This window comes from Harpia harpyja, chromosome 4 (genome assembly GCF_026419915.1).
Source record: "Harpia harpyja isolate bHarHar1 chromosome 4, bHarHar1 primary haplotype, whole genome shotgun sequence".
In the NCBI taxonomy this organism is placed as follows: Eukaryota; Metazoa; Chordata; class Aves; order Accipitriformes; family Accipitridae; genus Harpia; species Harpia harpyja.
The window spans coordinates 31051209-31063340 of NC_068943.1; the positions used below are offsets into that span (position 1 = coordinate 31051209).

Sequence of the window (12132 nt, forward strand, 5' to 3'; positions counted from 1 at the left end):
CTACAAGGTTTTTCTGCATGCAAAGGTAACTGCTTTTATTAGCAGCCTTAGTGAATGATAGTAACTTCCTATATCTTTTACAGGAGGTAAGGGAAGTTGCGTTAGTTAGAATTACTTCAACTACCACGTAGGTCTGTCACTGAATTGGAAGAAACTGTGGACAAAAAGATGGCAGGGAAGCAAGCTGCATTTGCCATTTGATCACCTGGCCAAACTCCTTTTAGAATAAGTAAAGAGAGTTTTACTGGAGGTTTGGATGTTTGATTGGACTCTTCTAGGCTGGAATACAAGCCAACCTTTCTAATTTTGTGAGCCCCACACCAAAATCTTGATATTGATGAGAGCCACAAAACTCATTTTGCAGTCCGTGTAGAGCCAAGCGGTGAGGAACCCCATGAGAACGGGTGGCTTCCCGGGGCCCCTGTTGCTGCATGGCAGAACGAGGCCAAGCAGGACCTACAGGAAAAGCATGCAGTGCCAGTCTGAAATATCCCTCTTCAGGTTTCTTGCTGTGTCCTGTGGCTAGGGATTTTGGTTACCCAGTCCCTCCAGTACCTCCTCAGCTCCTGTATTGGGCATGCAATGTAAACATAGCAAAGGAGCCGTATTTGAACCTCTCCTGGGCAGCATGCAATTCAGGAGTCTCCGGACTAATAACACTTGTTGTAGTACATTAGCACTTTTTCCAGAACTCAGCTGGCTGTGTGAAATGTTTTAAAGCACTCATACTGAACAATGTCTGAAAACCTATTATGCTTTATGTTTTAATAAGTAAAATCAAATTGTACTCTGACTTAGGGGGAGGTAATTTACAATTTTTTAAAAGATGAGTAGATTTTATTAAGTACATGAAAGCTTTGAATTCTGTATTTCAACAAGAGATCAATATAGTAAGACTCTTATCCCACTCTCTATGTTTTTGAAATGGAAATGTGCTATATACTACTTGTGTTTTCTCTCTTTTTGTTTCCCCATAACTCGTAAAGCTGTGTAATTGAGTCTGTTTAGTAACACTGTGGTAATTGTGACTGTTAGGTGTCATTTACTTTGAATGAAGAGCTTGCAAGCATCAATGATATTGGAGGAAAACCTGCTTCAGTCAGTGCACCAAGGGAACATCCATTTCTTTTGCAAAGTGTGGGAGGACAGACCTTAACAGTGTTCACAGAAAGTTCAGTAGGTAAGTTAGAATTAAAGTTATCTCTTACTATTCCAGTATACGTGATTTCAATAAACTGAATGCTGTAAAGGCCAGAAGACTCAGAAGTCAGATTTTGGTGCTGTTTTGTTGTTATCTGCATACATAACGCTGTTGTACTTTTTATGTGTCTGTCTCTTTCCTTCATATGATTGAGCAACTAATTTAAGTTCTCCTCATAGGGTTATCATGTACATTTCAGCTGTGGGTCTGCTGAAGAGAACAGAGAGAGCGTGGAATGCAGTACATTGTGTATTCCCCTTTAGGGTTTTCACTGGAAAAAATGTTTTTTTTGTGTTCCCATGTACTTTTGGGATTGACTAATATTATTTTTTTTCTCCTTGAATAGGTCTCTGCTGTGAATATAGTTTTATAAGAATGCTGATTGTTCCTCTGTCCAGTTGAACAGATCCATTTTAGCAATAAATACTTCTGTTCACTACATTTTCTTGAAGTATATATATATGGTTTCAAAGTGCATTAAAGCTTAATAAGGTCATAATACCAAACAGTGCAGCAGTAAGGTCATAATTTTTCTCACTGCATTTCAGCTGTTTGGCCTGCCTTAAGTTCAGCTCAGTAGCTGTATAAGTGATTAGGATATTCAAGATTGTATGTCCTAAATTGCATGTTAGACTTAAGGGACATGGTAGTGTTACACTGTACAATAAATTCAGCAGACTGCCTTGCATGTAACTCCCATGTGCTGTAAGGTTTTCTACTGAAATTACATGGTCATGTTCTGGATATTAGAAAGAGAAGGAAGGTGTCTGCAGAGCATACCTCATTGTCTGCAGAAGGTATCTTAGTTTCAGGCACTTAGGTTTTGGTGTCCCCACAAGACAAATAATAGTAACATTTTTTGATACCTCTGCCTTTTTGGGGGCAGAAAGCTACAGCGGTCACACCAGCTTCTGATTTTTTGATGCTCATTGGCAAGTAATTGCTGTGATGGCAGTGTGATGCTTTATCAAATAAATGAGGGAGGGAGAATCGTAACTCACAGGACAAAGTTAGAATACTTAGTAAGTTTGAGCACCTCCTTTTTAAAATCTGTTTTAAAGATTTAATGGCTGACTATTGAGATACTAAGGTACAAGTAGCTTGACTGTCTCAGTTATGTTTAGAAATACAAGCTCTTATGCTTCAACTCAGGCACTTTTCATTTGTTATCCCTTTCCCTGAAACTAATGTAATTGTGTTATTGGTTTTTCACTTTAAAAAAAATCTGTATTTTCATGTGTGTGACTTGCAACACTTTAAAAATACTGGGTTTTATAATTCATAGATTACAAATGTGGAAAGAGATAGGGAGCAAGTTTTCAAGAGCATTGCAAATGTTTTAGTAGTACCTCATCCTTTTTTGTTTCTCTGTGCCCCAGCCTCAGAATGCTTGACAAAAGAGAGAGATTTCAGGTGTGAAGATGTGTTTAGAGTATACGTTCAGTGATTTTTGCACGTTTGCTGCAAATCCCATGGGATTTTGCTTCCCAAGACAAATTTTGATACAAAACATTGCTTCAGAAATCTCTAACGGTAACTTAAGCTGCAATGAGTGCAGATGCTTAACTTGAATGTGGAGTATTTGTCATCAGTTAGAATGAAAGTCATTAGAATGTGGTAGCTAAAAGATGCCCATTTATTTCTGTTTTACCATCTGTAATACCAGTGTCTCAAAACCTTTAGGTACTTAGAACCTGTCCAATTTTTATTTAATAAATTAAAAATTTTGCATTTCTTAGCAACTAGAAAATGTTATTCAAAGACCATGGATCTATTGAGTAGAAATTATTATATTAATTAGGAGCAAAGGGTAGTTAGTGAAATGAGAAATGTTTGGACTGAAGCACTGAATAAGCATAGACCCTGTCAAAATTGTTTTTGCTTGAGATTAGCAAGCATAACATGCAGTCAGTGAGTTTTCATGAAACTCACTTAAATGCAAAATGGCTAAAATGTGTTGCTGTTGTGTTAAAGCTGGCGTTGGCAGTACAATCAAAAATAAACTTTCATGTGCTTTTCTTGCATGACTTTTTTTAGTTGTAAAGATGAATGTGACACAAATATTCCAAATTCCAGTAAAGATTTCTTACAGACACCATGTTCCTGCAGCCACACTCTTGTGTTTAAATGTGTATCGCCAATATGTTTTGAGCTCCATGGCCAGTTTCAACAAATTTCCTACTGAATTATGGCTAGTGTGAAAACAGGTGTCTGAAGAGTGGAATGAAACTATGGATATCCCAACTGAAAGAAAGGCTGCTACCCTATTTGATGCCAGAAAGTCCACATGGAAAAAAACACTGTAATTATATCATCCATGGAAAAAGACTCAATAAAAACTTACACATCTTTGCAGATCAGTCAATCCGCAGTAAGAGACAGTCATAGGAAATCGAAATTCATTCATTCGTATGTTCGCAGACCAGTATTTGTCTTCAAATTATAGTTAGAATATTTTTGTGAAAAGCATTGGTGATGTTGTTCCTTTCTCTTTTGCGAAGTGCACCATGTAACAGAAGCAGTATGCCAATTGGAACCGTGGGCCAAAGATTAAGCTGGTATGGAACTGCAGATGGCATTGCTAGTGTTGCATCTGGAAGGATGCATTTGAGGAATTATGCAAATGAAATATGGATAAAAAAACATGCTTCATGCACTGTTGCTCTCAGTCAATATCCTTCTTGAGGACTGAACTTACCTAAATTGGATCAAATGGCATAAACTAGTTGGATTTTTTTTGTAAAGGGTGGGGGTTTTTTGATTCTGGGCTTGGGGTTTTTTTTTCCTTATTTTCCATTAAAAGCCCCAAGATCTATTTTGTGTGCTGCCTTCTAATACTGGGATCCTTATGTTGTAGTGACCATCTTTTTGATGGTCTTTCAGAAGATGAATGTGGGATGACAAAGCTGCCTCTGAAATATTTTGTAATCTTGGAAGATGCTGCAGGGAGTTTACATATTCTGGATAATTCAGCACTTCACATTGACTGGTCAGGTCACTTAGAGCAAGCAAAAGAGATCAAATTTGACAAGTAATTTAATATTTTCTGCATGATGTAATTTCTAGATTTCTGGATGGTTTTTCTGTGGGTTTTGTTTTGTCTTAACTGAACTTGCTTCTAATACCTGTTGTAGTTGGAAGAAATCCTTTAGTTCTTGCATTGTAAACCTCTGCATCTCTGGTGGTCCTGTATTAGTTAATGGACAGCAGTAGGCTTTTCTGAGGTGCCATTTGTTATGTCCAAAGTCTAATAAATTGCAGTTTCTTGGTCTTCTGCAGTGTGTGCACTAGATCTGAGCTAATATAAAGCTGGATAAAGTGGATCCTGTCCCAGATACTGTTAAAAATCTGTTCTATGCTGGTTTTCACGCAGGGTGCACTTTCTGTTTAGACTAACTCTGGAGTTTCTCCTGTTCCTTTTCTTTTCCTATTTCTGTATTTTGAAATAGCTGCAATGAATAATACAGAGTAATGCAATGCACTCCGAAAGTAGTAGTTGCAAAATATCTCCCTGCTTCCTTTGCAAGGCTGTTTGCACATGTGAGACGTGGTGGTGTCTTCATTGCTGGGCAAATCACTAAGACCTGCGGTGGTGTTCCTGAACATCAGTTTGGCAAAGCTGGCGAGAAGTGTGGCTTCTGTGATGACTGTAGAGGCATCCAAAGCACAGTTGTGTCTTGCTGTCTAGGCTGGTTTCAGTATTATTTCTGCATTAAATATGAACTACATTCTGTTCTGTAAAGATCACCATATGTACATCAACAGTTGCTATGCAACAATGCTATTTGTGCTTCCAGTCATTTTATCTTGTCTTTGTCATCAGCTATCATAGCTGTAATTTTTTGGGCAGGAGGAAAGGAGAGCATTTTGCATATATTTCGATGTGTTGTATTGAACAAAATGAATTTTTCTTATGCATGTATAGCTGAGAACTATCTAGGGGCAAGTCATGGGTTTGATATAGGGTGTGTTTGGTTAAAATTGTTTTTTTCTGAACTTCCTACTGGCAGACACCCTGGCATAAGGAAGTGCTATAATTTGACAGTTTCTTTCTTGGTTGAAGGAATGGGAACATGCTTTTGTTAAACATTTAACAGCAAACTCTTCTGATTGTGATTATAAATTAATTCTCTTACTGCTTTAATTGCCTGTTGCTTCATTCTTCTGCCAGCAGGTAGTTTAGGACTGCTGTCTCTAACTGAAAAATGCAGCTATGTTATAGATAATGATAAAAGTTTCTTACTCAGCTAGTTCTTGGAAAAATGTGCTACTAATGTGACTTGGGAAAACACAGACCTTGGCAGGCAATTGCATCCCTAACTGTAAAGGACTGATGGGTGGAGAGGAAGGTTTTACACTGTAGGCACAAATAAAGTATAAGACATTTCTGTAAAGTTGGGTGAGATGACTCATTTTATTGAAATTTTGAATATATCTTCACAACTCCCCCTTCGTAAGTGGGATTGCCTTAATGCCTATTTTAGTGACTTTAAATTCCTTCATGCTTGTTCCATCTTACTGAAAGTAAAAAGTGTTTAGAGAATTCCATTGACAGAATGACTACTAGACCTTTGTTTCTGAGCAGCATTCATGCATGGATTGTTTCAGTGTTTCATGCTTCACAGAAGGTTGCTGGCTCTTAACATTGCGTTCTTCTCCAGTTTTCTGAGTCTTTTCTTCTTTCAGAATCTCAATTCATGAAATTAATTTTTTTTTTTTTTGTATTCCTGTTCAATAATACACATAACTCTGCCTATATACTTTAGAACAGCTCCTTTATTCCCACACCCCTTGAATATTCTCCCCTTGTTTTGGATTGGGGTTTTTTTTCCCCTTTATACAGCTTCTCATATATGAAAGGACCTTTTCGGAGTTTGTACATGAATCACGCCTATATAACTTACAATGCGTGATTGTATTCCAGTGAAAATGAATATTCAGAGGTTTGTATTCTGTATTTTGTATATTTGTATTTTGAAATATCAGATATATCCAGCCATTTAAAGAAATGTGAAGGGAAGAAACACTAACAAAAATCCTGGAAAGATGTTTCTTTCATTAAAGCAGTTACTCCTATAATTACATTTAATTATTTCCAGTAAAATATGTAGTGCTCAGAATCTTGATGCCTTGTGACACTACTTCTAATCATATTAGATGAATGTTTGACTTTTCCAATTTTTCATCAAACTCTTATTTAGGAAATAAACTCCCTCCCTCATCATTCTGCCATCTTAGGTCTGCCTGCTGAGGAGTTTTGACGTATACCTGACTACTTTAACAGTACTTTCCAATTGTTCAGGCTGTCATTCAACCACACATTCCAGTCTCCAAAATGCTTTGGGGTCTTACTTTATGCCTCTTTGTTCCTTTATGTACTTCAGTCTTTTATGGACTGTTAGCAGAAGAGGAAAACCTATCAGCAGCCTCACGATCAAAAGAAATAGAAGCAACAGCAGCCTTTCAGATCCCTGGCATTTATGCAAATTTCCAAATATTTGTGAGGATCATAAAGAAGATGCAACCCATCATCAGAAAAGCAGAATATGTGACTCAAGCTACTCTAATTACAGACAGCATTTTGATGGGTCAAGATTTTGTATGTATTATGGTGACACACAGTCCATTTAGAAAAAAACTGCGACTGCTTACATCATCTCTCTTCTCCATCTCTAAAAAATGGAAATTATATTTATTTATTTAGTTGATATGAACGTTGTGAGGATTAACAAATTACTTTAAAGTGGGTTCAGCTGGCTGGCAGGGGTAAGCTCCTAATTTTCTTTTCATTTTTGTTATTGATACTATAGACTGTTAATTCCCATACAATTTTAAACAATCAAGGATATAATGCACAAAATATATAGTATATTAGAATGGGCCCAGTGTGATGGGAATTGAACTGGCTCTCTGCCTACTTCATTGACTTAAATTTTCTTTGTTTTTTTCAGTCTCACTGATGTATGTGTAAAAAACCAACCCCACCCAACCTCCCTGCCAAAAAAAACCCCAACAAAAAAACAACAACAAAAAAACAACCAACCAACCCCAACCTGTTGACATTTATCTGTGAATCTCACATGTTGTGGAGGAGGCTGAGCAGCTGTAGTCTGCATTGATAAAATATTTTGAGTAGACATAGTACAACTTCTTTTACCTTCTTGATATTAGTACTGAGAAGAATTTCAAAACAGAGACTTGTGACCTAATCATGACAAACCCAAATTGTTTAATGATAAGAAAAAAGGCCACTACTTTTTGCAGGGCTTGAATTTTGTCTCTTTTTCTGTCTTTGCTGTTGAGGGCAGATACAGTTGATACATACAAGCAAATACACACACACTCCCCCTGTAGACATGATACATATTTATTGTTATTTGAGTCAGAGATGCTATTAACAATTTTGAAGTGTGATGTCTTATGCAGTAGTTTGGGCTAGGTAGCTAGTCTTTCATTGAAACGGAGTTAAAAAGAAACAGCTTTAAATCCAGCTGCTTCTTACATCTCAGTCCAGGCAGGCATTGATATCTTGGTATGTCTGCACATTCTTCATTACGTCCTCTTTGCTTCTTGTGTGTGTACTGAATGTTTCCATAATTAAGTTACAATTGAATTAGGGTATTGGTTGGGTGATAACATTATGCTGTAAATATGCTAAATACACACAAAGTATAATGTCGATAAGATACATGTTTTTCTGCAAACACGCTGTCCTGCATGTATATCTGAAAGTTGGCAGGGATCTTAACTTGCTTTGTGAATACTCATGGGTGGGAAGAGGCCATATAATGATGTTTTCTCATTAGAGAAAGCATGTGCCTTCAGCTTCAAAGACTAACAACAGCTACTGGTGAAGAAAGAAGGGTCTGTGAGATAATGCTTTTCCCATTTGCATTAGTCCTCCGGCTGTCAGCCATCTCAGTGAGAAAACAGGGCCATCAGCCATGAAAGCCAGCAAGAATCAGTGGCAAGAAAAAGGTTTTGTAAGATATTTCATGTTTTCATTTCTGTTAATACCCAGCCTGTAAGTGGCAGAAATGATCAAACTAACTGGACTCAAAAATTATTCTCCGAGTTAGAGCAATAATTTACTCTTGCCTGTGAATAAATGGTCTGTAATGATAGCTGTGACATGTCTGAGTTGAAAGCTAAGGACAAATATATTTTACCATTTTAAACTGTATTTCAGATAAGTGAAAGTGTTCTTTTTATTCTCTACCTTAGAAGAAGTGTAAAAAGGAGAAATATAGGAGGAGCAGTCAAATTTCAGGTTGACAAATATATGTAGGGGTTTAATTTCATGGGACTTGGTAAGTGTTAGAACTCAGTTTACCAAAATACATCCGCCGGCTGCCATTTCTTGAAACGTGGGATTGGAATTTCATGCAGAAAGCTGTTTCTGAATCTGACTCTGACATTCACCTGAGTGATAATTTTTTGGCAAGTCACTTTGCAACACTTGTGTCTAGGTTTTTCCTTTGTACATCGATTCTCTGCTCTGTGGAACAGGAGTCGTTTCTGATTATGTGTATTTTTTGTACCTAACAAGTTGGGCCATAGTACCATTTGAGGGCCAATGATCAGACAGGGAAAAGTTGAAGAAATAAATTCTTGCATGATCTGTAGAAATGGTAGAGAAGAGGTTGATCAAGTTAAAAAATTTACCTAATGCTAGTTAAGAGCATTCTTTTGCAGAACCTTGACTGTATTTTTTTTTAATATACAAAGATAATATTTATTTGTCTAGATTGACCAGTGTGGTAAACGGATACTATTCATTGCTTAAGTATAATCCTACTACTGATTTTGTATAAATGTGTAACTTCATTCTTGCAGAGCTCTATCAGAGGTGTAATGGAGTTCTCTCATTTAAGCTGTGAGTTTGGGCACTAAAGGAGATTTTTTCGTTGTTGTTGTTGCTCCCAGTGGCAAATTATTCTTCAGAAAGTAAATTTATAGACGTTAATCAAACCCGGTGATTATGATTTTTATCATTCTGTGCTTTGCAACCCACTCTTTAGATGTAGTTTCAAATAATCAACACAGAAACATTACGTTTCCTTTTTTGTTCGTTTGTTTTTTTTTCCAGAAAGCCAACCAGAAGAAAAATCTGAAAGCAGCAGTGCTGGTGAGTATGGACACTTTCTTTGAAACACTTAAGACGTTACTTATGACTGCAGCTTTTCAGTTTTCTTTTCAAGAAATTGTAGATTAAAAAAAAAAGTCTTTTTTTGTTGTATTTCTAGGGTAGAATATAATAAAGTTAAAAAATTACTTCATAAACTGATTATCTGCTGCGACCAAAAGCTTAAATTATTAGCATTTTTTATTAAAATGAAGGGGAATAAAATGATGAGGGAGAGCTTTAGAATTGTAATGTTATTTTAGAAATTCTTTTTTATTTCTCAGTTGTTTTTTTTTTTTTAGGTTCATTGTCTGTTTTTTAATTTGAATTCTTTCCTCTTTAGATTGGAAAGTTTGTAGCAAATTTCCAAATCTTTTGTTACTTGATTTTAATTGCATAGACTAAGCAGTCAGAAAAATAGTGTTCTAGTATTGTACTTTATTCAGTTTTCTAATGAAAGCAAATTTCTTATGAAATATTTATAAATTCTTTGGAAAGAGTCAAAAATGGTTAGTTCGCTTATATTACCTACCAGTTACGTATTAGTCAGTCCAACAACATCTTAAGTACAGTTAAAAATTCTAAGGGTGCTTCTCAAACTGCAATGGCTATAGTAAAAGTGGTTTTTTTACATAGTTCAGAGTAGTAAATAAAAGTATTGCCCTTCGATTAGTATTTTTTTGTGAAATGGGCAACATGCTTATATCAGACAGGATATTTCCCAGCAGCTCGAGCAGAGCTCTCTTGAGGCGGTGTGTTCCTAGCCTGCTCCCTTTTCTTCTACTAAATCCTTTGGGCTTACATTACTGAAATTCCCAGATGGGTACACAACAGCATGAGAATGTTAAAGTGTCAGGTAGTGTTTAATAAAATTCCCCTTTTCTGCTTTTATTAAAGAGGTGTTTCAAAAATATCATTAACATACTAGCGCAAATAAGTGCCAATGTTAGCAAGAACCTGTGAACCTGGGAAACTAGACACAGCTAATACAAAATATATAGACAAATCTCGGTTTTGTTAGTAGAAGGATTACCTCTGATGCACACAGATTAAATAGTACTAGGACTGGGCTGGCACTGGTGAGTGGTAATGGCAGAGATAGCAGATGGACCGGAAAGAGCCTCACGCCCCTGCCTTTCTTAAAAAGCAATTCCTAAGACTAATGCTAGTGGGTTTTCAAAATGTCTTCTTGAAAGTAATTTTTTGGACACTTTAACATGAAGATGTCTTGTTTTTTCTAATATTTGACTTTTGTTTGAATTGCATTTCAGCATCAAATGTTGTCAACAGTGTATACTTTGTGTCTGGCTAGGAGTAGGGTTTGGGGTTTTTTTTGTAGGGGGGAATTCTTTGTAATATTGAAATGCTTTTTATTACACTGGCTTAAGCATGTCAAAAGACTAGTGTTAGAAATGTTATACTCTGTAGACCTGTACTGAATCCAAGGTGTGTTTTATAGCTTGCAATTTTTCTCCATTATTTGTTAAAACCTGCTCACTGATGATATGTTAATTGTGGTGTGGTTTTTGAGATTAGTATTTTATACCACTTGAAAACTGAGACTCACTGCTGTGGGATGTCGCATGTAAAGCAGATCTTGGGAGTTTAACTGCTAAAATGAATCAGAATTTTGATACATTGCATTTCTCTGATGTTCTTTAGTTGTAGGGGTGCACCCTTGATTTTCCTTGGCTTTTGGGTTTTTTATTCTGTTTCAGTTTGTGTTTGAATGATTGGATTGTCTGCTTTTCACTCTTGGTGTCTCCTCCTTGTTCGGCAAATATTGTGTAAGATGGCCACGTGTTTAGTTGTTTGTATTTTGCTTTGGTCAGAAGAATGAACTACTGTATGCTGTGGGCTGATCAAATACGCTGACAAGATGAGTGCTAAACCCATTTGATGGAATCAAGCTGGTTGTGGATTCAGTTTCTGAGCGATGGTAGTTACTTACACTGGGGTCTTTAAAGGAGGACTCTCAGCCATCAGTTGCACTTATTTGCTTATTCACTTTTTTTCTTGAAATCATTGTGGAACTCTGATGACCTTTTCCAAACTACCTCTCAAGTAATTCAGGTTATCGAGTGCTCCATTTTGCCATTAATCTACTTTATCTTGGCCTACAATAAGTACTTTTGAGCGAAAGATGATGTCTTTTATGTATTTATGTAGCATTTTAGCATAATAAGACCCTAATGGCTGCTTTTGGGTATTACTGTAATAAAAATGTGTAAGGTTTATTTGTAGTTAGAAAGTAAATAAAGGAGGTAAATGAGATAAATAACATTCAAAAATCCTTTGATTTACATCCTTAAAAAGTTCTCCCGCGTTTTTACATTGGGACGGTACTGTCAATCCAGAATTTCTTATGTCATAAATCATTGGTATTATGTATGACATTTTTAATCACATTTATTGTTGGGGTGGTTGTAAACTACTTACCAAAAGGCGAGATAGTACCAGCGTTGCTGCTCTACTTGATACTGTTTGGAGAAAGACAACGTGATACTGAGTCAGACCAAAGATCATCTAGCTGGTATCGTGTCCTAAGTGGTAGTCAATAGCAGATGCCTTGAGAAGAGGATAAGAACAATGCAGAAGCATAGTGATACCTCCCCAAAATACTTCTTCCAGCTTTAATGATTCACAGCTCAAGAGACCTAGAGCTGGGGTGATGGTGTTTTAACAGGCCCTCATGGATTTTCCTTCTATGAAGTATCCTTGTTGCTTGAGCCCATGCAAACCTTTAGTATCCATAATTATCTTGAATGATGCTATGGTTATAGTCAAAATATTCAGGAATCAAGAC

At 36.5% G+C, this 12132-nt stretch overlaps 1 protein-coding gene across 2 annotated transcripts in view; it reads left to right on the forward strand.

Annotated features, from left to right (window-relative positions):
• The window catches only part of GTF2F2 (general transcription factor IIF subunit 2), a 90916-nt gene that overhangs the window by 8800 nt on the left and 69984 nt on the right, over positions 1-12132 (forward strand). Inside the window, exons 4-5 of one of the 2 annotated variants that reach the window (XM_052786091.1) lie at positions 1036-1180; positions 9291-9329. In XM_052786091.1, the coding sequence (XP_052642051.1) occupies positions 1036-1180; positions 9291-9329 (184 nt within the window). The remainder of the gene's footprint in view (positions 1-1035; positions 1181-9290; positions 9330-12132) is intronic. The other variant, XM_052786092.1, reaches the window with a different exon arrangement.